Source organism: Oryzias melastigma, linkage group LG16 (assembly GCF_002922805.2).
Source record: "Oryzias melastigma strain HK-1 linkage group LG16, ASM292280v2, whole genome shotgun sequence".
In the NCBI taxonomy this organism is placed as follows: domain Eukaryota; kingdom Metazoa; phylum Chordata; class Actinopteri; order Beloniformes; family Adrianichthyidae; genus Oryzias; species Oryzias melastigma.
Window position 1 is genome coordinate 29,293,734 of NC_050527.1, and position 25,072 is coordinate 29,318,805.

General features: G+C 39.6%; 1 protein-coding gene across 4 annotated transcripts in view; it reads right to left on the reverse strand.

Moving 5' to 3' along the window:
* Positions 1–25,072, reverse strand: part of LOC112140501 (protein tyrosine phosphatase receptor type U) — a 268,959-nt gene that overhangs the window by 48,856 nt on the left and 195,031 nt on the right. For 2 of the 4 annotated variants that reach the window (XM_024263482.2, XM_024263484.2), the window contains exons 10-17: positions 21,965–22,166; positions 18,616–18,718; positions 16,780–17,053; positions 7,939–7,975; positions 4,066–4,204; positions 3,183–3,206; positions 2,238–2,392; positions 1,540–1,727 (exon numbers count right to left, since the gene is read on the reverse strand). In XM_024263482.2, coding sequence (XP_024119250.1) covers positions 1,540–1,727; positions 2,238–2,392; positions 3,183–3,206; positions 4,066–4,204; positions 7,939–7,975; positions 16,780–17,053; positions 18,616–18,718; positions 21,965–22,166 — 1,122 coding nt within the window. The remainder of the gene's footprint in view (positions 1–1,539; positions 1,728–2,237; positions 2,393–3,182; positions 3,207–4,065; positions 4,205–7,938; positions 7,976–16,779; positions 17,054–18,615; positions 18,719–21,964; positions 22,167–25,072) is intronic. The other 2 variants (XM_024263485.2, XM_024263486.2) reach the window with 1 other exon arrangement.

Consider the following 25,072-nt stretch of genomic DNA (forward strand, 5'->3'; position numbering starts at 1 on the left):
AAAATCGGTTCTTTTTGTGAGAAGACAAGACGGCAACTGGGAAAAAAATCTGCCATCCAGAAGCAGCCACTGCAGCTGTGAGTGAGGCATGTGATGAGCTGACAGCTCAGAAAGAGGTAACAAAGACGTCATGAGACAACAGCAAGTTTTCCTAAAAAAATATGAAGGTTGTTCAGGAAGTCAACCAAAAAAAGTTTTGATGAACGTGTCACTACAGTCAATCATATTTATAAATTCCACTGAATCTTTTTGAATAAGAGCCATATGAAAAATGTATTTTACCAGGGAAAGTTTATACTGTGGTCTCTCTTTTATTGCAGGGGTTACGTTTTAAAAATAACCCGCAATGGTCAAAATCAGCAAAATCTTTATTTTTTACAATTATTATTGATGTTTAAAGGCTATAATGGTCAACCAGGATACACAACACAATGCACTGCAAGAATAAAGCATGCAAAACTCAGAGCTGTCAAGAAATACTTTTTTATTTCCCCACAAACGTTTTCACCACAAACTTCTCGTTGATACTCTGATACATATGTTATATGTTGACATATCTTATTTGACAGTTGACCGTCCAATGAAAGCAGCTGTCTGTGTACCCTGTGTGACAAGTTTTTATAGCTGAAATTGGGTGTCAATATGCTGCCTGATTTTAAAAAATGTCTCATTAAGTATAAAACAACAAACAAAACAACAATTTTAAGATTAAACAACTAAGTAACAAATTAAAGATATATAATCTCAAAACAAGATTTTAAATCTTACACATTCTATTCTTTGAGTTTATCACTAAAAACAAGATCAAAAAGTGTTTTTGGCTCAGAGTTTTTATGTTTTATGCTTTATGTCTTGTTTGGATAGACTTTTTTTGCAGTTTAGTAGATGATAACGAACACATTGTCAAGCTTTAGCCGTAATAGATATGAGTTGTGGCAGGAACACAGAGCGATGAAAGATTAAAAATGACAAACAAATAGAACAATTGCACTAAATTGTCTATAATTAATTAATCGCAATTAATAATTTGACACCCCTAGCAAAGTTACACCAAAAAATCAGCTTAACCAATTGTGAAAGCGGTATCATAGTACAGCAAAGGACTACTGCGTAGGAAGATTAAGTCTACCAGGAGCATATTGAGACCAGGAAATACCGTGCAGTGAGAGTTTTAGGTGTAAGTGGAGAAAGTCTTTTCTTGGAAAACAGATTTAAGGACAGTGGATCTTGATTTAAAAAAAGAAGACCAATTTTATACCTGTAATTATTTCCAGCTATATTTATAAGTGATTTAATGCTTATTTGCATCAATAGGCCTCAAAAGTTAACAATACCTCTTGAGTGGAAATCTATCAGGATATTCTGTAAATATCCTAAAATGAAAGCCTTTTTGATCTTTTGTCTGAATTCTCTTAGATGACCTGACACAAAGTTTATTGGTGCATGTTTTTGTCTTTGAAAAAGTTTTATAAACTCTCAAAGAAAACGTTAATATTCAGGTGTGGGAGCGGATGACACAGACAGGAGACAGCTTTTTACCTCATACTCCTGTTTGAAGCCGTAGCCCTCCCCCGTCTTCATTTGGTTGATGTGCTGGAGCAGGTCGGCCACTCGGACGGCCGGGTGGAGCTGCCCCGTGTGGTAGGGGGAGCCCTTGCGTCCGCACTGGTGCCTCGGGGAGCCTCCGAGCAGACTGCTGGCTTCGTTCACCGAACTACGAGCGTCACCTGAACCAACACCAAGCACATGTACAGGTTCAGAGAGGATAAAAAATTCAAGAGCTGACAGGCTGCGATACAAGATTCATTAACCCCGGTAACAGCTGTATGTTCATTTGAGGCGGCAGTCACTGGTTTCACTTGTGTGGGCATTGCATGGTGTCTACATCACAGGGATGTCAGATGCACATGGTTTGTTTGTCAGGAAAGATTTCTTCTGGATGTCACAGCTATTTCTATCTTCTACAATCTGGGTTTTTCTTTTTAAGGAAAAACTTTCTGAATAATCTTATTTGTGCTTTCCATTGAGCTGCAGAAGAAAGAAACACCTGACAAATGCCACAGAAATGACTCTCCTCGGCTTAAGTTGTGTGCAGCTCTCTTCTTTTGTGCAACAAATCATACAAAATAAACCAGAAATGAAACATTTCTAGAGGAAAAAATGGGCAACATATTGTGTCGACTTAAAATAGCCCTGTGAGACAAGGTAGTGTTTGCTGCTCAGGCGACTTGTCTTACTCCTGGTGCCGCATGTGTGCGTGTCCATGAAGGAAAGGGCCATTCTTTCGTCCTCCTGGAGGGTGCTCTGGTCTGTGAAACTGCGCTCCATGGAGCCCATGTGGCTCTTCTCCTGCCGGTAGGTGATGGGTGTCTTATTCATGTTCACGGGCTTCCTGTTGATGGAGGAACAACAGTCATTTAGAAGGGACTGGAGTAAACAAATGCAGATAGAGAAAGGAAAATAAAAGGTGTTTACAGTGGTCCCTCGCTATATCACGGTTCATCTTTCGCAGTCTTGATGTTTTGTGGATTTTATTTTTTATTTTTTGTTAATATGTACTCAAAATGTCTTCCATAGTACAAAAACATGCTTATAAGGTAATTGGTTTCTCTAAAGTGTCCTCAGGTGTGCATGTGTGGGCCTTGCAAAAGACTAGTGGTCTGTCCAGGGTGTACCCCACCTTTGCCCAACTGTAGCCAGAACAAGATATGGCAACTCAAAAAGTGTTTTGTGCTGCAAAAACTAAAACTTTGTTTATTTTGCAACATTTCACTAATGTTTCTTTATGTACTAATAGCTGTTGCATTTTTATTGATAGATAAACCAGCACATGCATGCATTTACATAGACTTTTTATTGGAAGAGGTTACTGGAAGCCTGGTATGAACGTAGCTTAAGAGACAAGTGTAGTGAGGAGTTTTACTCCCTCAAAATATCTAGTCCGACTTCATGGATTTCACCTCTTGTGTGTTATTTATGTAACATAACTTAAACGGGGGAACACTGTATCGAAAAGAACTGAACAACTGAAAGAGAAGGATAAAGAATGAAAATCACGTATTTCCTGTGAAAGAAAGGGAGAAAATATTTTTTTGAACTCATAACTGACAGCCAGCACAAAAGCAAATACTGTATCATGATGGGTCGACACAATGGAGAAGCAAAGAGGTGGAGCCACTTACGGATAGTAAGAGTAGTAGTCCCTTCTGGAAAGAGTGCAGGAGAGGAAGGATAAAACAAAAATCAAGAGAAGGAAGAGATGTAAGATGAAAGCAATGTCAGCTGAGAGCAGAATGCATTGAAACCGGCCAAAATGAGAACCATTCTTCATGAGTCCAGCTGTGCAGGTGACACAAGCTATTGAGATCAAGCAGCTGCTGACAGATAAAACACACAGCCAAGCGGAGAAAAGCTTGTTTTCTTTTGCTTAGATTTGTCTCGGTGTTGCACCTCCAAACTGGAGCATACGGCTTCCTGTCGCAGCAAATCTGCTCCTCAAACAAAGAGGAAGTGCAGCAGCTGTGCAGAACAGCGGTTATTTTAACCACCGGCAATGTTAGCCTGGAGTCTGTGTCAGCAACTTAATTAATGAAAATTGAGCTCCGACTTATCTGGGATCTGATTTTTTTTAGATATCTCATTGAAAGCGTTTTATGAGACTTTGACCAGCTGACAACTAAAGCTGCAGCCATAAAAATCCAGAGACAGACGTGCAAACAATTCACTCCGGACCTGAGGGATCATTGGCTAATAATCTCTAAAAGCACACCTTTTCCCTCCCAATTACCATCTCATTGAAGGGTCAGGCCTCTGGTTGGTATGCGTAATTAAGTGGCTAATTGAATCGCATCCGTCTTTAATTAAATACTTCACACTCAGACAGGCTTGGCTGACTTGTTTGGTCCCTTCGGTGCGACACAAACGAAAGAAAACAACGCAGAGCTGGCTGTGGTCCACGACCTTTCACAAAGTTCAGCAAGTATGAGAAGTAATCACTGAAATGAGCCAAAACAATGAACGAAGGAGGAACAAAAGTTGGGTTGTGGCCTGTTTGAGGGGGTTTACCCTTTTTTAATGATGATGATGACCGCGCCCAGCAGCAGGATGAGGACCACCAGCCCCCCAGCGCAGACGGCCAGAATCAGCCCCATGTCCTCAGAGTGTTGGGTCCTCTCCAGAACGCTCCGGTGGTCTTTGCATGAGGCTGGAGAAACAAAAATGGGTTTTGTTAAAAACATCAAAGCCAACAGACATGAAGAGGTTTACTTAAGTAGACTTGGAAACCATTAATATAACCACAATTTACCCGAGATTTTATTCAGTAAATGTCGATATTATTAGTTCAGCAACTGTAAGGAAATCTACTGATTTAACATAAGATGCATTTTCATGTGTTTGCCAAAAGCCTTTATTTACACAACTCACAATAGGTTAAGGATATTATGAAAAAAAAAACTCTTGGAAATCATACGCACAGTTTTTGTTTAACTACCCATACTTTTGCGATAAGGGGGGAGTTGTATTAGGGTGATAGATAAGCCTCATACCACATAATAGTCTCACTGTGTACAGTATGTCTTACCAATTGAGGCCAAAACCAAAAAAAAAATCTAAAATATATTCAATGTGGCATCAATTTCAACATTCTGTGGGTATAAAAAGAAGATTTAACTTATCAGTCCTTCCAAGTTCATCAAACAGCCATGAACACACAACGCTGCTTAACGGACAAGCACCGTTATCTGGTCACAGGACCAGCCCGCCTTTGCATTGGTAGTAAGTGGTCAGATGTTGCAAGTGAACTTGGTGAGTCTCAAAGTGTTATCAGCCAACTTCAAAATCAAGACAGGGAACCACTGCCAGAGTTTGTGACAGACCCTCGAATGACAGACCACAACCATGACCAGTACCTAAGGCCCGTTTATCAGATGTGAGGTACCTGGATTTCCAGAAAAAACCTTCACAAATGACTCCACCGCTTTGACTTGAATGGCAGACGACTGTGCAGGTGACTCCACTGACGTCAAGGCACCACCATGAACGTTTGCAATGAACACAAGACTACGTGATCTGGACAATGCAGATATAGTCTCCAGTCCTGTTCACTAATAAGTCTGGAGAAGGTGAGCCGAGGGTTCACTTTGGTAAAGGTGGTCCAATAGTCTGGACAAGTATCACTAGTCAGTACAAAACCGATTTAGTTATCGTAGATGGTCCAGTCACTGCACCTTCTTACCTCAGAGACATCATATTACAAACCATCATCATCCCTCAATTCCACCAGCACATCCTCAACTTTCTGTTCATGGATGATGATGATCCACCACATGATGCCAGAATCGTCACAACTGGACTTTATGAAGTGGGGGAGGGGCTCATATGGTATGACTAACAATGACCTCTGACCTGAACCCCAGTGACCACGTCTGAAACCATCTAAAGTAGACACTGGATGATGGTACTCCACCCTCAAGTGACCTAGTGAAACTGCATGTAGGACTTGTGAAAGAGTGGAACAAGTCAGAACAACATCCTGAGTCCAGTGAGGAGGATGAGACGTCTCTGTCAAACTGTCATTGCGGTAAATGGTGAAAATACTCGCTGTTGACATGGTCAATTTTTGTAATTAGGAGCTATTTTTATTACTTAATTTTTGGGTTAATAAATATCAAACTAATGCATATTGTGTTTCTTTGTATTTATTATTGGTGATATCAAAGAGAATTTGTCATAGAATATTTCACAGAATATTTCATTAATATTCTGATCAAGTAGGAAAAGCTCTCATGTAAAACTTACTGTAAGTAGTGGATTCTGGGTAAAATGTCCCGTCCACTGACTCCAGCGGAATAAACTCAAGGTGCCCTGCTGTCAGTTAACCACTGTGGAGGTCATTTTTATAATAAAAGGCTTTTCATGTTTGAAGCGTAAAGCTGAACACCCGTGAACATTGTTCCATGCGGCGGTCCCGTCTCTGTCTCGTTTGAGGGGCCCACTGATCTACTTTTTTTTTTTCCTATTCTATGTCAGCCTGTCCTCCTGGCCTTGCCAGCCCTGAAACCAGCCCTCGCGAGCCCATTGGAACAGCACAAACTATCAGGAGAGCGGGAGAAAGTCAGAACACGCCTGGGGATACGGCTCTATCTTACAGTCAGCTAGGGGAAAAATGAAATCTAGGACAGGGGAAAATGAAAACACAGCCATGTTTTAGCCCAACTATGTGCAGCCACAGGCACTTTAGGACTGCTTTTGAACCCTTATCCCAAGTAGAGATGAAAGTAGTACAATATCATTTCACTATTTGGCAGGGATCTTTTAATATGTGATGAGAGCCTGGCACAGCGGAGTGGAAAATATGAATCACTGGCTGGATAGTCAAACGGAGACGTTCTTTCTGAATCGATCTGGTCGACGCCTTATGCTGTTCCAGAAACTTCGATGTCCCGTTTGTGGAAGACAGATTGAGGGACCGACTTGAATCAGACAGCAAATAAAAGTTAAGAGTTTTCTGCCTTCTTGTGAGGTCCAAAGACATTCGTCCGTCTGTGTGCCGCCGGGACCAGAAATAGCAAAATACTCCCCTCATAAAAACAACCCCGATCAGGCTGTTTGTTTGATGCCACTTCATTTACATTTACATTAACACAGAGGCAGATTATTCCCACTAAGAAAGAAAAAAATCAATTTCAGTTTGGTGAAGTTTTCAACAGATAAGGCTGTTTTGCCACATTTAGCCTCAAAATTTCTATTAAGCCAAACACGAGCATGAAATGGATTTCCGCTTGAATCCATGCACCTGCCAGCTGCCCGGTGGTGGAAATTGGCACTTAGAGGAGAAATGGAAGTCTATTGTTGTGTTGAGCCTGCCAGAGCATTCTTAATTAAACTGTCACCTGGAAGTTGAAATGCAATCTCCAGCTTTGTTATCCAAGCCAAAATCATTTGCCTCCACTTTACCCGTGATGGGCTGCTTGTTAATAAAGGCTCAGGACCCCATGATGCACAGTAACGGTTGAGGGATCATGGAGTTTGCAAAGGAGCCACAAAAAGATCCTCTGGAGTCTGACATCTGACTGCATGTCTGGGGTAAAAACAGTTTAGCCCACACTTTGATTGATCGGAGCGGTTTGAGGAGCAGGAAGCAAATTTTATGGAATAATTAGCACAATTGCTTGCCGTAGCTGTTTCCCATTCTGCCTCTGTGTAAGGTCAAAAACAAGAAGTCAGCGCAGTGTACACTCCACTGCTGTGGAGAGGCATAATTAATCAATGTCCGAGCGCTTTGTGTGGGGCAGATGGAGTGAGCTGAGCTGAGCCTTTCTGCTTGAGGAGAGCCTTCTTTCTCGTCATGTGCTCCTAAACTGAAGCCTTCCCTGAAAGAGAAACCCTGCCACATCGGCTTACGCACACAGATCAGCTCGCTGTTGCATTGCCTGCATATACTCTCGGTGATCCGACAGCGCTCTGCGGTGGAGTGACTCTCCTGCCATCGAAGCTTAGAGTCAGTTTGGCTGCCCTTTTCATGCAGAAGTGGGAGTGCTCTCCCATATAAGGTGGCTTCACCTGGAAGTTTTGATCTGGAGGAGGCCTTTTGGATGCCACCGAGGTCAGAGCCCTCAGATGTAGCTCGGCATTGGGAACAAAGAGACTGCCTTGTGTTCCAGCGTCTGTCCAAAACAAGCAGGATGAAAGCCTAACCTCTAATCCCTGTTGTTTTTTTTTGCCCTTTCTCTGAAATTTGTCCAGACATCTGTGCTTGAGAGAGGTGAAAGCTAGTGCAGCAGGAGGCCAAACAAACCAAAAGCACATGACTAAATCTTCACATTCTTGCACGAAAAAATATGCAAAAGTGAACAATTCTACAGAAGATTGGATCCACGGGAATGCATTCAAGGTCAGAGTGTTGGTGGGAGGAAAAAGAATGTTCACAATGATTACCTTTGCGGGCGATCCGGATGCAATTTATTCTCGACTCCTGAAACAAAAAGAAAAACAGGCGTCAGGAGGAGAGCGTCTTTTTGCATTTGGCAGCAGAGATGTGATAAAAGAGGAGAGGGTGACATTAAATACTGCACCCTGATAGTATGACAACACATAAAAGCACACCGATGAATGAAAGTTTAAACAGCGGGCCTAATCCGCCGAGCATGTGAAGTAAACCATGTGATTAAAAATTCACGAGTGGGTGGCGCTCCGCTTACAGGAAAGCACAATGAGCTTCATATTCTATCAAAGACAATAAAACATTTTTAAGGAGAAATCACTTCTGGGTTATGAGTGTTGCTTGAAATTAGAAAAAAAATCTCCAGCATCGCTCTTGAAGGAGATTAGAGATTCTTGCTGCAGGAGGATATTTGTAAGGGAGAGTGGAGAATTCAAAGGGGGGGCTTGAAACCAAATGCATCATTATGAAACAAATGACTTTTATTCAAATTTCTGCTGATGAAATCGCAGCGCTCGGAACAAGGCCTTCTTCAAAGAACACTAATGAGCTCCAGAAATGTGACGTGATTCCTGCCCGCCATTCCATGGATTCATTATCAAGATTTACAGATGCCAATTGAGACGTCTTGAAACAATTCTGCTCATTTGCATATTGATAGGGAGTCAAAAGTCTTTTCCTGTTAACTCTATTAGACTGAAGGCCCATTTTTGATCTTTAAAACTCCACAATATGAAGTGTTACAAATTGCTACAATTAAATAATAAAAAATACATCAACTTGCCTAACAGGTGCAGCTCAGATTGTATATGTTTGAGTGTATGTCAAAGTCTGCAAAAGGCTTTTTTCTGTTCATTTATGTTTTTGTATACAAAAACACAATAACAATCATACAAAGTGAGTCCAAAAAAATGACTTCATTTAATCCTGAGTCCGTCTCTCAACCGGCACTTAGTTCGTCTCCGTCGGGTTTCGGGTCCATCTCCCCGCCCTTCTGGCTTCCAGAGGAGTGGTTTGACTTGCCACCTCCGTGCAGAGCAGTCCTTCACACTGCTTGTCCTTTTCCTCAACAATTCATGTAAAGTTTTGTCTTTTCAACATCCCAAACTTTGGCAATCAGTCCCCATGTTCTCTCCTTCCTCCCTGAGTTCTAGTAGAATAGTTGCTTAGCGTCATAAATTATGTTTCTAAAATCAAACTTTTGTGGCAGAAGTGGACACTGGTGTTATCTGTTAATGTGCATTATCACATGGACTTACCTTAAACATAAAATCGTATTCTTTTTTTATTTTGAAAGTACAACAGAATGTTTTATTTTGAAACCCAGACATGTTTCTTGTTTCTCTGGCTTTTTGGCACAAATTCAACACGTCATCGAACTGGAAATAGAGCTACTGCATACAGTTTGGGTTGTGAAGGGATGAACGTCAGAAGCAAACATGACAGTCAAACTTAAACGATGAACATTCTATTGTCTTGAGTCAAAGCAATGGAGAGACACCACAGAATGACCAGAGCAAGACAAGCTTAAGGTCTGGATTTTGATTTTCTTAGATGCATTTGATTAAGATTTCTTTGTTCCTCTAGAAGCCATTTTCTGCAGACTTCTGCATAAAAACATTCTGATGCTTTAGATCATGAATCTCTCCAAAGGCCCGATCATGACACTAAAGGTAGATATGTTTGAACAGGAAAACAAAAAACACACAACGTTATTTTGGTTTATAAGAATTTGTTGACTTAGTTACCAACTAAGTAGCATCACATTTGGAATTCTATATGGACAAGTTTAATCAATAAAGCCTCAAACCAAATCACTACCTACTAGTGTTGTGCTTCACAATTTGTTTCAGGATAGACTAGAGTCTGGAGCATCATCTCCACCTAGCTTCTTTGGTTTCAAACTCCTTTCTGCTTGAACTGTAGCCCTTTTTGGGCTTTGCTAAAGTCCACACCATTTGTAAAAGACTGGAATATCATGTAAAGTGTATTCATTTCCACCATTCCTTTAAAATTAATAAACTGTTAGAGAGATTCAGGGTCAACTGTTTAACTGATTTCAAATATTATTTATTTTTACATAAATTGGGGTTCCAGCTCATAAAACCCACAAAAACAGATTACGCCCAAACGTTTGAGATGGACTAGAATTGTCAGGGTCATTGAGTCAAGAAACTGGACCAATGGAGGAACTGTCTCAACTGGGCCAATGAGAAGAACTGGACTGTTGGCCAGAGGTTCAAGGTCCTGTTTTCTGATCAAAGTAAAGCGAGTCTTTCATTTGGGAATCAAAGGTCCAAGGATTTGGAGGAAGACTGATGAGGAGCAGAACCCAAACTGCTGGAGGTCCAGTGTGAAATCAACACACAGCCATGGTGTGATGTTCAGTGTTGGTGCTGGTAAATTCTGCTTTATTCAATCCAAAATCACTGCAGAATATTCTGGATGACTTTATGGTTCCTTCTGCTGAGGATCTGGATAAAGATGCAGATTTCATTTTCGAGCAGGACCTGGTCCATGCCCAAACCGCCAGAAGCACCAAAACCTGGTTTGATGCCCATACCATCACAGTACTTGACTGGCCTGCCAACTCGCCAAAGCTAAACCCCATTGGAGTGAAGTGAGGGCCACAAGCCCAAAAAAAACAAAGACGTTCTGACTGTAACCATCAAGAAAATCTGGATTTCTATAACGCACACACAACGCTACAAGCTGACTGCACCGATGTTACAAAGCATCGAGGAAGTTCTTAAGGGAAACGGATTCCAAACAAGTATTGGAGATAGACATATCATTTTGAATATACTTGTTCTGATCATAATCTCTGTCTTTAGCAATTTGTAAAAACTCAGAAGAAAATGTTGATTTTGCAGGTTTTACAAGCTGTAACAAATGTATGTAAAAATAAACACATAAATATGTGATTTATTCTGAATCTGTATTCTATTAAAGTATTTTTAATGGAAGTGTGGAAATGAATACACTTTTCCATGATATTCTATTTTTTTGGAAAGTGTTTGTATATCTCCTTCAGCTTCATACATACTCATTTCTCAAAAAACGACCAGTGCACACAAAGTTTACTGATGAAATACTTGGGTTAAAAGTTATTGGGATCCAGTAGTTCTTCCTCCAATGGAAAAGAGTGAAACCCATAGATACAACATCTACATATCTGACATTCTCATTAACAAATCTATAAAACTGCAGCGCTACTTCAAAACTGCAGAGCGGTGACGCAGAGTTTTTCAGCACAAACTTTTATGCAAGAACATTTTCAGGCAAAAATAAAGCTGATTCATCCGAGCCTTTCTCCCAGACATTTGCAATCTGTCATACATTCCCTTACTTCAGGCTTCTGGCAAATTAAGATACATTCAGCTATTTACCGTGCAAAAATAAATAGGCTGTTGTAATGGGCAGAGGCGCATTCTGTAACATGCACATCGAAATCATTGTGTTCCAGCTAAGCAGAAGAGTTAATTGGCAAGCTCTGTTTTGTGGAAGACTCATCACATGTCTCTCTGCAGCGTTCCAGTCATGCCAGAGGGGCTGCTGCTGCTTTCTGGCAACTCTGAATGCGAAGCACAAATGCCAACATGCAACAGAGGGGCTTCGCGGCACACACTCGCAATTTTACACCGCCGAGGCGAATGTGTGCGCAGAAGCTGGGGAGTGCAAATAAAGATGCTATAAATCACTGCGCGCAGGCCTGCAAAAACTTGAGTGGGAATCCACAGTCTTTCAAGTGAAGTGTTTACCCTCCACAAAGACGAAACAAACTCTGATTTAATGAGGAGCACAATTAAATCCACGGTGGTGAGTGAGTGCCAACACCTGACGAGCTCACGAAACGTCAAAAGCACTTCAGGAAATAAAAGAAACTTTAATCACAATACTTTTGAACGAGCTGCTTTTTTGATGTCGCATTTTAGGGCAACTTTCTTTTTCCTGGAAGCTGCTAGAAAACACCTGAAAAAGTAAACTGTAATTATGCATCTCCGGTGTGTGTTTAAACCAACAGAAAATACTCCTCCTGGCACAATCATGGGCTTTCATACTAGATATCATTTGGATTACAAAAATCCTTTTTTTTTTTGGAATGAAAAGCACAACTAAAATGCAAAATACCTGCCATGCATAATTACTGCTGGAGAAGAGGCAGGAGGATAGAAAATGGCACATTAACATTAGCTAAAACATCTATACCAGGGGTGCCAAACATACGGCCCGCGGGCCGCATCCGGCCCGCCAGATGGTTTAATCCGGCCCAGTTCTGAAGAATAAAAATATAAGGATGTTATTTCAAGCCCATTCCTGTGGCCCATTTTTAAAGACAGTCCAGTTTTTTTGTTTTTTGTTTTTTAAAAACGAGTTTAATCACTTTTGTAATTCTCTGAAAATATGAAAAAAATAAGAACGCCACCAAATTTTAAATTGTTTGTCAGTTTACCTGGCTTTCCTTACCCTTTCATTTATGGATAATCTTAGTTGGCGTTATTCATATATTGATGCCTTCTAATTTGATGTAGACCTGTGAGCACAGTTAGACATGTTTCCTTTTTTTAAATTTAATTATATATATATTTAAAATTTTATTTGATATTGTTAAATTGGTTTAAGCCGCAATTGTTTTTTTATTTTCTTTTTCTCTTTTACTAATGCTTAGATTGAATTCATTTTTGTCTTCACATGTATACATATTTAATGCCATGCTTTACAATGTCCAATATGCCAATAAGAAATAAAAAATAAAAATTGCCACCATGAGTATAACAAGTGATCAAGAAATAAACAGCATATCTTTGTAAGCCCGTGCCACATCTGGGTAAGATGCAGTTTCATTCAGCTTACTTTTTAATTGATTTGCACATTTAAATCTTAAGCAGGGTGCTTGATTTTTTCCATAGCCCGCTCTTGAGTATACTATCAGGATTACCTCAATGCCAGATGTGAAATATTCAATATATAATTGAATAAACCAGAAAAAAACAAAATCAGAGTAACAGATAATACGTCGACCATATGTTATCTTGCCATTATGTTACTGATGCGACCCACTTGAGATCACACGGGTTGAATGTGGCCCCCGAACCAAAATGAGTTTGACACCCCTGATCTACACATTCTGACTCCTAACTTGTCATATATAGATGTATGGTTCGGGCCCCCTCCGTGCCACCTTTTGGATGTCCCCATCTCGTTGTTTTTTGATGTGCTGGCTGTTCCCATTAAATCAGAGGTTCCCAACCTTCGGGACGTGGTAACAGATGCAGAATATTTTCCATCTGTGGCCTCGTACCTAGCGGCCCTCAGAACGTTAGCGGTTCGTGGGCTTGAGGTTAGGAACCCCTGATTTAATGAGAACGTCCAGCACGTCAAAAAAAAAGAAGAGTTGGGGACACCCAAAAAGTGGTGCAGAGGGAGCCTGAACCATACATCCATATATGACGAGCTTGAAGTGAAAATGGGATGGAAACATCACTAGTGCATAGAGAATGCTTGAGTTTTACTAGACCGGTTCATTGAAATGGTAATAAGATGAACAGAGGAAAAAAGTAGCTGCATTAGCAATGTAATAACCACTATTTTATACTTTTTAAAATTCATTTTCCATCTAGATTCGTAACACTTATTATACCGCAGTGACTCCTGCTGTGATCGCCTCCCTGCGACTTTCCAAAGCCTGAATCCCAAACTGCTACTGCATTTCCAGGCTGAGTTTCCTCTGTGTGTCAGACTAAGGACAGTGTCGCCTGTTTGATTTGGCAGTGTGCCCCCCCATCCTTTTGGGTTAAGGATGTTGGCCCCCCGCCAGGCAAAACAAACTCTAATCCCATCCGCTGGTAAAGCCAGGCCTCCCTTATCTAATCCTATTCTTAGCAGTTTAGTTGTGTGAAGAGCTCACTCCGCACTCCCTCTGTGTTTTTCTTCACCGAGTTGGAAAAACAGGCTGCTGGTGCGCGTGAAATCCCCGCCCTCATCATGCGACGCTAACCTACATTTGCAGGAGAGCTCGGAGCAGACATCAGTGGTCCAACTTTATTGGACTTATTCCCAGCTGATAATAACACAAGACTTTTATCAACAGCAACTTAATGATTGCCTTTTGTGTGAGAGCAATAAAGCCCAGCAAAAAAAGATGTTATAAGATGGTAAAATCACTGGGCTGCAGCTGAGACACACCTGCAAAACAATAAATTAAATGCCAACTTTTTATTGGAAAATGTAAGTAAAAATGTCTTCGTGCACACATGAATGTGCCAGTACAGTTTACTATATTACTATATTTTTAATTCAAGGATGTCAACATTAATATAGAAATTCAACAATTTCATGATAAGAATTAATAATTATTTGAGAAGGGTTTGTAAGAATTCAGGGACTATTTTAGAGAAATGTGTCTAATGTTGTGTTCACAACAGGCTCAGAAACATGCGTTTAAGCTACCACTTCTAATTAAAGTCTATGTGAACGTGCGTATGTGAGTTACATTCAAAACTCTCACCATCAAAGACTTTTTAAGTCAGTTTTCAGGCTTTTCATACAAAACGCTTTAAAGGGGCCTTACCAGGATTTTCTTAAGCGTTTCAGAGTGAACTATATCCATATACATGATCATATATTAGCTTTGGAACACTTAAAAACAACTTATTTATGTTATTTCTTGTGAGTTTTTCCTACCCCAGAAGTGAAACGACTCAATTCCTGAAACTCCGCTTGCCGCCGCGCGTGGCTGCCGCCCGTTTCATGACGTCATCCTCGAGCCATCTTTGGCAGCGTGTCTGCATTTCTCCCACGAACGCAAACAACATCAAAATGTTTCTAAAGATGGATGCAGATACGATATATCTGTCTTTAGTAGCCCTGGCTACGCTACATTTCTGGTTCACAACACAAATACACTTGGTTGAAGACAGGACACAATTGGGAGATAAACAATATCTAAAATGCAAGTTTAGTTCTGATCTGCCAGCTCTGTGGAGAAATTTAGTGTTGGTGTTAGACTGGGGGCGGTGCTGTCAGAGCAGTCTCTTCCTGGAGGGGGCTGTCTCACTCTGTGACATCAGCACATGAGAACCCCATCATTTTCGTGGGTATGGGAGGGGCTAGTACTGAGAGTGCAGTGAAGAATACTCAGAAATGCATGAGTGGATCAAAATACTGCTTTAAGGTTGTTTATAGAGAAGAATACAATGTATAAATACCTAAAAGCTCAAAAAGTTGTTTTTATGGCCCTCTTAAATCGATTGAAATGTGACCAATCAGAGTCTCAGATTGTGAAGTATGGATAGCGTCCCATTGAAAACACAGAAGTGTCATCTACTTGGAAAATTGACAGAGAAATTGATATTTGCGGTTTCTTCCATTCCATTTTTGGAATAAAGCAATAAAAAAAAAAAAAGACTAGAGCAAGATATACCAGATTTAAGTTGCTTCCACATTTCATCATCAAGAAATTTTAAGTAGAATCGGGTAGCGACAGTCCAGTGTGAACACAGTATGCTAAAACCACGTTCAAGAACCTGTGCTCAGAGGGTTCCTGAACGTACATCACATGTGAATGTATCATCTTAGACTGGAAAAAAACACTTTTGTTTTTATATTGTGAGTTTTCACAATGAAAATTAATCAACAAATCTATCCAAGGTAGACACAAAATGTCAAGAAAACACTCAAATGAGACCGTTTTTTTCATTTAGCACTCTGAAAGAGTTCAAGTTTACATGTTTCCCTCAAATGTAGGACCAAATACACATAAGTTTAACAAAAGTTTCAGATAATATTTAGGAACAAGCCCATTAAAGTCTGTTAAAGTCCAATCATCTTTTGCTCAAAGTAAAATCATCCCCAGTGATATTTTAATTATTTTATGTCCAGCTATGTTATTGATGTTTTAGGCGAAATATAAAAACTGTCATTTTCTAGTACATATTTCTGCAGAACAGAAATAGTTCCAGTTGCACAGTTAGATCCAGATACAAGCTCAGACGAAGAAAACAAAGACGTACATGGATCTACAGTATTCGTCTACATGTTGTCCATTGGAGTTACATCAAATGTGCAACAGTTGAAGAATTACAGTGGTCAGAAGACTGTGAACACTGGAGCTAAAGCTCCGGTGTTAAAGGGTTAAGAGTCGCTTTATGGCAGATCACCTAAATGTTTGAACATAGTTTAATTCCTCCAGTTAGTCACTTTTTAGTTTCATAAGTTCCCTCTCATGTCATGACATGATTTAACTAAACTGGCATTTCATCAGCTGTTCAAAAGTCCTACACTGACGAGATGTTTTGCTAATTTTTGGAGCGTTCTCAATACTCTTCCTAACTTTTTGACACATTTGGGAAACTCAATGATGCTGTTTGCAATTTTTAGCATCCTATCTTTTTGTAAGAAAACAAAAATATCCCACCATTCCCTAACATAACATCAAAAATCCTTTGCTAGGACAAAATTACATGTAGAAAAAAAAAGGTTTTACACCAAAGTACATCAATAACACATCTTGATCTGACTATGTTGAGTCTGAGAAAACAGAATTCCACGACTTGAACAGGAGCGTTTTTTTTTTTTTTTGTTTTGTTTTTTTCTGGGTAATTCCATCTTCTGGTTTCGGGAATGAAAGGGGTTGAAACTAAAATTCCCAACCACCAAACTGTTTAAAGCCTCCTTCAAGGGGCTGTGATCTCTGACAAAGCCAAACGTCCGGCATCCTCAACCACAGGAGAATCTCATTAACAGCAAGTTATTGAGCAGCTTCTAATGAAACCGGATGACAAAAGACTCGCTGCTGCTGCTGCTGATGCTGCTGCTGCTGCAGTTTAGTCACTCACCCCTTTGAAGTTGCTCATCGCCTGGAAGTAAACCAGGTAGCTTTTGCGGGGGTCCAGTGGGCTGTTCCAGTAGCCGTTGTAAGTGTGGTTGTCGCCCACAGTGAAGGGGCTGGCCTCCGGCAGGCTGCTTGGCGGCATCTCGGCGGCGTAGTAGTGCGGTAAACCCTGCGCCTGGGCCACACTGTGCGGCATGGGCAACGGGAAGCAGTCCTGAGGCCCCAGCTCCCGCTTCACCTTCTTCACGGTTTCCTCCTCCACCACCACCTGGTACGTGCTGGACGCAGGGTGGACATTCACCTTTAGTTTTTAATACCAAATTCAGTGCTGCCAACACATTCCAAATTCCTTCACAGCTTAGAGCTCTTTGATTTGTGTTTGCCTTTTTTTTAAATCTACAATTCTAAAATCCAGTGCAGTTAAAATTTTATATAAGTCTCAATAAAATTTCACGTAGGTGAACATAGACCAAAATGCATTGAGTTTGAACAATTTTTCATGTAAAAAAGATGTACTTAAATTATTTTCCTTTATGTCATCTTTAGAACTAAGTGGATTCATTAATAGTCTTTGCAAAACGTTCATATTTATTTTGGAAAACAAGTGACATCACTAAAAAAAGAGAAAAAAAACGGGCATGGTGCCCAAACTCCAATAAAGATCAAGGGCACTAGATAATCTGTCGTTTTTAGTAGAGTGGGTCTATTTTAGCCCTCCATTGTTGATCTCTGATTAAACAAAAGTAACTGTAAAGTATAAAATAAGTAAATAGTAAAGCAAAAAAAAGTAAATTAATTTAAACTTTATTCAACTAACTCACAATCAGTTAAATAACAGTACATATTACAAGACGAACTAAAACACCGATTGGTTTTTATGTGCCCTACATCATAGAAAATTAATTGGAAGTCAGTATAAACAACCAGAACTAAGGCACATCAGATTATAAACCAGATTTTCTATTTTTCAAAGCAAATCACTGGATTTTCACTGGGCCTCATGGTTCAAAAAATACAAGAAGGGTCACTAAATGAGTTCTAATTACATTTTTGGTTCAAAAGATTTACAAATTCCTGACCGAGGTACACAACAGACTAAAAAATAAACTTTTATTATCATTTTTTAATTACTGCTGACATTACACTATACTAGAACTACAGTTACTGCAGTGAGATGATTCTATTTATGACACTCTTTTATTTTGAAAGGAAGTCATGTGTTCCTCTGTCAAATGTCATAAACTCTTTACATTTTGAAAAAAGGGCATTTCTTTATGCGTTATTTATGAAAAAATAAAACAAAAAAACAACAACAGTTGATATATATTTATCATAATTATAACAATAACAATAATACAAATGAGTGTCTCTTATTTCTAAAGCAGAGGAATGAAAACTACGACCCGGGGGCCAAATGTGGCCCGTTAAACTATTTATACTGGCCTGCCAAACTGGAGTAATTATGGTGTCTGCCCATAAATGGCTCACTGCAAATACATTTTTGTGAATGCAGCTTTTCTCTAAGTTATATAGTATATACATTTCCAATCAAAATTTAAAGATGGTTTTGTCCACATTTTATGTTATTTCTCTCTCTTATGAGGTGGATTACCTAAACACACCTCACATCTGCTCCTGGTCCGGCCCCTTCAGACAAATTTTAGAACCTTTTGTGGCCCACAAGTCAAAAAGTTTGCCCACCCCTGTGCTAAAGGGTAAAGAACGACTTTGTATCCTCAAATGGAGAATTTGACCTGAATGTCTCCTAAAGGGTTGAAGCCTTCAGACTTAAGGAGTAGTAAGGGAATTCAGACGCAGCCATTGGCTGCCTCATCCTCACCTGACAGGCGCTCCTCTGCCTTGGGCGGGACGCAGCAGCACCGTAATGGTGCTCTCGGTCTCGTTCAGCGGGCCCGGCATGTCTCTGTAGTCAAACGAAGGCGCTGTGGAGACAGAGGAGTTCAGATGTTCACACATGCACATCCTGATGTTGCCAGTGCTCAGTCTTAAGTCTGCTCTAACGCTGCAAACAAACAAACTCCTCCTTGAAGTGTCACATCAAACTGATTGCGCTTCATTTTAGGCAAAATGCTCATTAAATGCTTCGAATAAAAGACGCAACCTTTCATAGTTGCTTAATACACACTTGCTGTGCGTGTGCTGGTTGAATTCCTCTTCTGGTTGGGCACCATTCCAATTAAAAATCATAAGAGTGAAGCTAAAATTAATGGCTTTCTCATTTGAAAAGATTTGGCTAAAGTCGTTTTCCTCCCTGGAGATGCAGCGGCACATTTCTCTCTCTTTTTTTTTTAATATAAGCAGTCAATTAGTAAAAAAAGAAGAGGAGCAAATTATTCATGAGGCACAGATAATTATCATATTAAAAAGCAGTTTGCTTGCGGCGCAGCAGAGAAGAGCTGATATCAATTAAGGTGAGGTTTCAGGGAGAAAGCGGGGGTGCATTTGTTGGCTTTTTAAGGTCTGCGGCGCCAAAGGACAATTTGATGCCTGCAGCTCGGGGAGAACCGTGACAACCATCCACCTGGATGTACGTGTGCATTTTCGGGAGGAAATGTGTGCATTTGGCATCACTGAAAAATGGTGACAGCAGAGCCCGCTGAAGGTGCTGAGTGTTTGCTACCTGTCAGTTCAGATTTAACAGGAGCTCGCTGTCTGTTATGTTCCACGCTAGAGCACGGAGGAGGAGGACGAGGGTGGTGTACAGGGTTTGCAACGTCATCATGGATTTGGTTTTGTCCCAAAATCATTTCCATATAGATTGAATGACATCTTAATGAATGAGTAAAACATGAAGGTTTATCTTGAAAGGACGGAAAAGGAAATGGTCAACTAAATGTTTGGTGAAACTTGATTTTTTTTCTTTATCAGGGTCAAATTAGGCAGCAATTTTATTTATTTATTCTATTTTTCTATTGCTTGCCGGGTCATTAAAATGGTTGACGAGAGGCACTTAAACTCATTGAAATTGACAATAATTATTACAAAATAAGTCTCTAGTTCATCACTCAGGAACCAAATGCTAGCTGTTTCAGACTCTACGTTTATGTTTCAAGATGGTTCAACAGATGTGAGACTCTTCCTGAAGTCAGCTTGTAACTATTATCTAAGAAGCTACTCAGCTTTCCTTTGTTTTATTCAGACCTTTATTCAGAAAAAGCTGCCGCCTTTTAAATCCAGGTGAGAGCCTCTTTTGTAATCGCACAGAACTCACAAAAAAAAGGCATTAGCGTACATTTTTAAAAGTGTGGCAGCATTTTTGACACTCAATTCAGTAGAACAAATTGTACTTTTCGTGATTAATGTCAACAGAAGGAGAAGTGGTAATGCATTGTTGTGATTTACAAAAGAACTGTGTCTCTGCTGCACAGATGAATTCTTTTCTTTTAACACTTCTGCCTAAACTATCAGAGGAAATGCTTTGCCTTCGTGATGGTGGTAGCTGCTCACACAGTTGGTGTGGCTATTAAAGAAGGCATCTTTTTCCAAGAATGAACAGATATAGCTGTTTTCACATTTATTAAATGCAAATTACTGAACTTAATGGTTTAAATGTTATCTTCAAATTTTTTCAGGCCTTTGATCAGTTTCATTTTAGACAGTATTATCACTTTTTTTTAGCTTCCAGTTTTCCTTAACTTGTTTATGCAGTAGATTATAACAATAATAATAATTATTATTATTAATATCAAGTATTCATAATATTATTATTAAAGATCCTGACAGCCCAAAAAAAATAATAATTCCTCTCCTAAGAGCACTGCTGTCCATTTGATATTTTTTCTGGAATTATATTTTTTTTTTCATTTTTTTTTTAATTCTATTTTTTTTTAACTATATTTACTACCTATTATTATTATTTTTTTATTCTCATACATTTTACTTGTTGTGTTTGTGAGGAATAATAAAGTTTTAGGGAGAAGTTTGATCCAGCTGGATTTCAGGTCGGCCCAGCTGGAATCTGCTCACAGGTGGGGAGGTGTCTGTCTATTCTATTGCTCGACTCTCATTAACAGAGGTGGGCGGGACTTTCCCGGAGAATCGCAGATTTTCCATGATTTTTTGACAATACCAGTGGTTGTTGGTGTGGTAAACTCACGTCGGACATGCCTCCCAAAATAAAATTATGATTGGATTCCTCCTTGTAGGATTTCTAAAAGTGATGTGTTGTTAATGTCACTTTAAATATAAAATAACATTTTAAAAATGTTTATTTGGAAAGTACAACGGACGTTTTTTATTTTAAAATCCGTACCTGTTTTCCATTTCTCCGACTTTTGCCGAAAAATCGACGAACTGGAAATTAATCTTGTGCGAAAATTAGCTTGCGTGGTGATCCGGAGAAACGGACGTCAGACGCAGACATGACAGATGCCATGTAAACATTTTAACTGATTTATGAACATTTTACTTTTTTATGTGGATGCATCTCAATGGAGACAAAATGCAGACGGAGCAGTGTAAATAAGCATTAAACTTAAATCAAAAACTTCATTAGCAGCGTCCTTGCAACACTGAACATCTGGTTGGCGACTATTCCTGATTATCATTATGGTCTGTGGGAACAACTGTCCCAATAAATCCAAATATGTTTTAAAGACTCCTGGTTTTTGTCTGTTAAAGTTGTCTTTAAGTTTGTTCTTTGCTAACTTTGCTAGCTTGGGTTTTCAGTTTAGTGGTTGGTGTTTTAAAGACTGAATAAGACTGAGACGGATGTCATGGGGAGAATCGATTGTTTTTCTAAATAAAAATTCTTTCAGAATCAGATTAGAAATAAAACAGGAAAAAAAAATGCTTTTTTCTGCACCAACTGTCCCACAGGCTAAGCATTTTTACAGCAGTGTTGAAATGTATTAGTAAATCTGATTTAATTCTCTGTGCTGTAGAGTCTCTAAAGCACTTTCTTAATTATTAAGATAATGGGCGGCTAAAATTGACATAAAATCTGCTCCAAAGCGCCACTAGCTGCTCCTTATTCTCTAAAAAAAATCAAATCCATAAAAGTCAAACATCCACCTCAAGGCTTTCTTGTGAATGATTGTCTTCAGGTGCAACTTTTTGAAAAATACTTTTAAGTCTGTGCCCACAGTGATGTCAAAGTCGTTTATCAACCGTCTGCCACCTTTGCAGCCGCAGGTCAAGCTGTGGAAGCGAGCCGGCGGTCCTCGCACCTGAGATGTTGGTGGTGATTTCCTTCAATGCTGTCTGGCCGAAACCCTTGGCTGTGCGTGCACGCACGGAGATCAGGTACGTGGTTCCCGGGTGAAGGTTGGAGAACATGTGGTAGGTTTCATTTTTCAGCTTGGACACCGCCCTCCTGGGTCCTGGAACGTTGATTCCCGGGTCCGACGATGCGATGCTCTGGTAACTGATCTGTTCATTCGGACGGAGAAAGACGAGACGAGTCTTAGTTCATAAAACAAGCTCATTAAGTGGATGCATGGAAATCTGTAGAACTTGTTTAATGTAGTTCACAGAAACAAATTAGCCTTTCAAATTGATTTTGCGATTACTCATTCGGGGGTTCTAATTTTACATGAAGGGCACTTCACCGACGCTGCCGCCGGTAAGTCAAACAGGTGCAAACATTCGAAATAATTATCAAAGCCACACTATCAGGAAAAAAACATTAAACTGTTTAAGTCAGGGTTGACACAAGTTTGCAGTAGACTAATGCAAGCGTCCTTGAAAAGTGGAACTTTTGTAAAGTTTTCTCAAGATGTTTTCGCCTTGGACACACCTACTTGAGATTTCCACCGCTCCTCTTATAGAGGAGCTAAATGAGCTGACCTCCCTGCAAACAGGGCAAGCGCATTAGGCAGCGGAGCGAGAGCTGATCCACTTCATTTGAAGGCATAATTACGTGCACTCAACATGTGTATTGTGTGTATGGCTATATTATGAAATGAACATTTCCATCAGGAAAAACACAAAGCCCTGCTGCCAGTCAGAAGAGTTCAAAGCCTGCATGAGCCTTTCACTGCGTGCACACCACTTATAGCTCGGTATTTCTACTACAAAGGTGTGTGTCAATACATGTATAATAATGCACAGAAGGAAACAGGTGGAGCAGAGGTCGATAGGCTCAGGCCAAACGGTCAACAGCTTAACAGAAAAAAATGTTTTTTTTTTTGTTTTGTTTTTTTTTTCTCCAAGCTTTGTTCAGAGAAAGCAGAACACTGCAGAAGCAGAAATAAAGAAATAACAATCATATAATATCCTACTTAATAATATCTTTAAGTGAAACTGCACTTGAGGTCAGGAAGGTCAGACTAGCTGTTTAGATATGTGGAAAGACCTTTAGAATTGGGTTCACTGCAGTTAGAAGCCATACAGCTGATTTCGATCATTATCCAAAAAGAAAGAAAAAGAGAAGAAAGTTCTAGAAAACAAATGCATGTGACTCATTGAATAAACCCACTCCATTGAAAACGGTGTTTATAACATCTTCTTGTGGCATTTTTCTCATGATGGAGAACAAATATTAGGGAAATTAAGATTAAAATAACATTTCTGGGGATTTTTTTATTCAAATCATTGTGAATCAAGAGCAGATAATAAAATAGTGTTAAAAAAAGATCATGTTGATGATTATTGATGCATCCACTGTTGTTGCACCGCTAATGTTAGGTATGGGGTGTGAGGGGCTGTAAGACTGTGTAAACAGGAGTGTGCGTTTGCAAGAGTCTGACAATACAATGTTTCCTGACATGCGTCTCGCATTACAATATGTGTCCCAACATCTGAGTCTCATGATACGATATGTATTGCGATATCTCCCACAACTGTACCAGAACAATTTTTCACTTTTTTTAAGACTGACTTGGAAAAAAACTCCATCTGAACATTAATATATATTTCATTGTAGTTTGATGGTAGAATTAATGTTATTTATGATCAAAACATTAAGAACTGCAACTGTATCACAAAAAAGCTCCTTTTACACAAACAAATTCATGCTGCTTTTCTTCTGGTAAATTAAAAAGTATTTGTTTTCAATGGGAATAGTCAGTGTTGTCTGATTTCCACAACAAAATATTTTTAAGAAAAGGGGAAAAAAACCCAGAATGAATGTGCCTTAACCAATAAGGTTGTAAAAGTATGAAAACTGCAAAGGTGACTCAACATTTAACACAAGCTGGGTTTTGAAAGTTCTTTTTTTGTTTGTTGTGTAGAGCTGTTTAAAGAGGCTCAGTGTGTTGTGCTGCCAATTAGCAGTCGGGGTTTAGGTGCAAAACAAAATTAAGATTCTGAACTACGTTTGCTCATAAATAATTAAAAACCTTCTTGTCACCAAGAATTTAAGTACCGTCAATCGTGATATTTATCGGTGAATCAATTTTTCCCAACAACCCGACTTAACAGAGAGCTCTTAGTAATGGGGGGGGGGTTGGACTCCACCCACAACTCCGAGCTGTGTTTCTAATGAACTACTGTAGCTTTGCAGAAACTATGTCCTAGAAAACAACACAGGTTTTTTTGATTTGGGCTAAAAACGGTATAATTATAATCAACAGACCAGTGGGAACATTTTTTATAAGACCAAAAGATTATTGGAGTGGGTTTGCTGCCTCATAGAACACCAGTGAGCTTTAAATTCAAGCAAGGTCAGTGAAAGTTTACCAAAATCTGCTTTTTTTCACTAATTTACATAATGCAAGCCACGCTCTGACGAGTCCACTCATCTGATTTAGGTCATACCTAATGGAATTTGACAAATGGACAGGATACATTTTCTTTTCATTATCATAAATGGGTCTGTTATCAAACCCCACTTTTTTCCTCTGAGTGTGGCTGATGCAGCGTACATCTTTATTTGCTTTGTTTTTGTCTGCTTCCTACAACTCTTCTTCCTGTATACGGGTTTGACTGCTGGAGTGCAAAGCAGACATCTTAAGTACATGTATGTTTGAGTGCCAGATGGAAGTTTAAAGTTCAAACACATTTACAAAGTGCCTCAGCAATGAACTGTGTACTTACAGCTCCTCAATGCTCTCCAGCGTTATTTATGTAGCACTTTCCCAACACAATCCAAAGTACTTTACCGCACAGAGAGGAAATCAAATAAAAGATTTCAGACGAAGTACAGAGGTGAAGTAGAAACAGAGAGATGCTTTTGTCTTTCTCCATGCTCGGAGATCATATCAGAGGAAAAAAGCACAGAATTATGAATAAGTATGAGCTCCTGTGGGAGGGTTTTAAGCTTTTTCGGGAAAGCAGTAAGTTGGTCCCATTTTTCAAAAAAGTAAGCTGATTCTGGTTCTGTTAACTCTAAAATA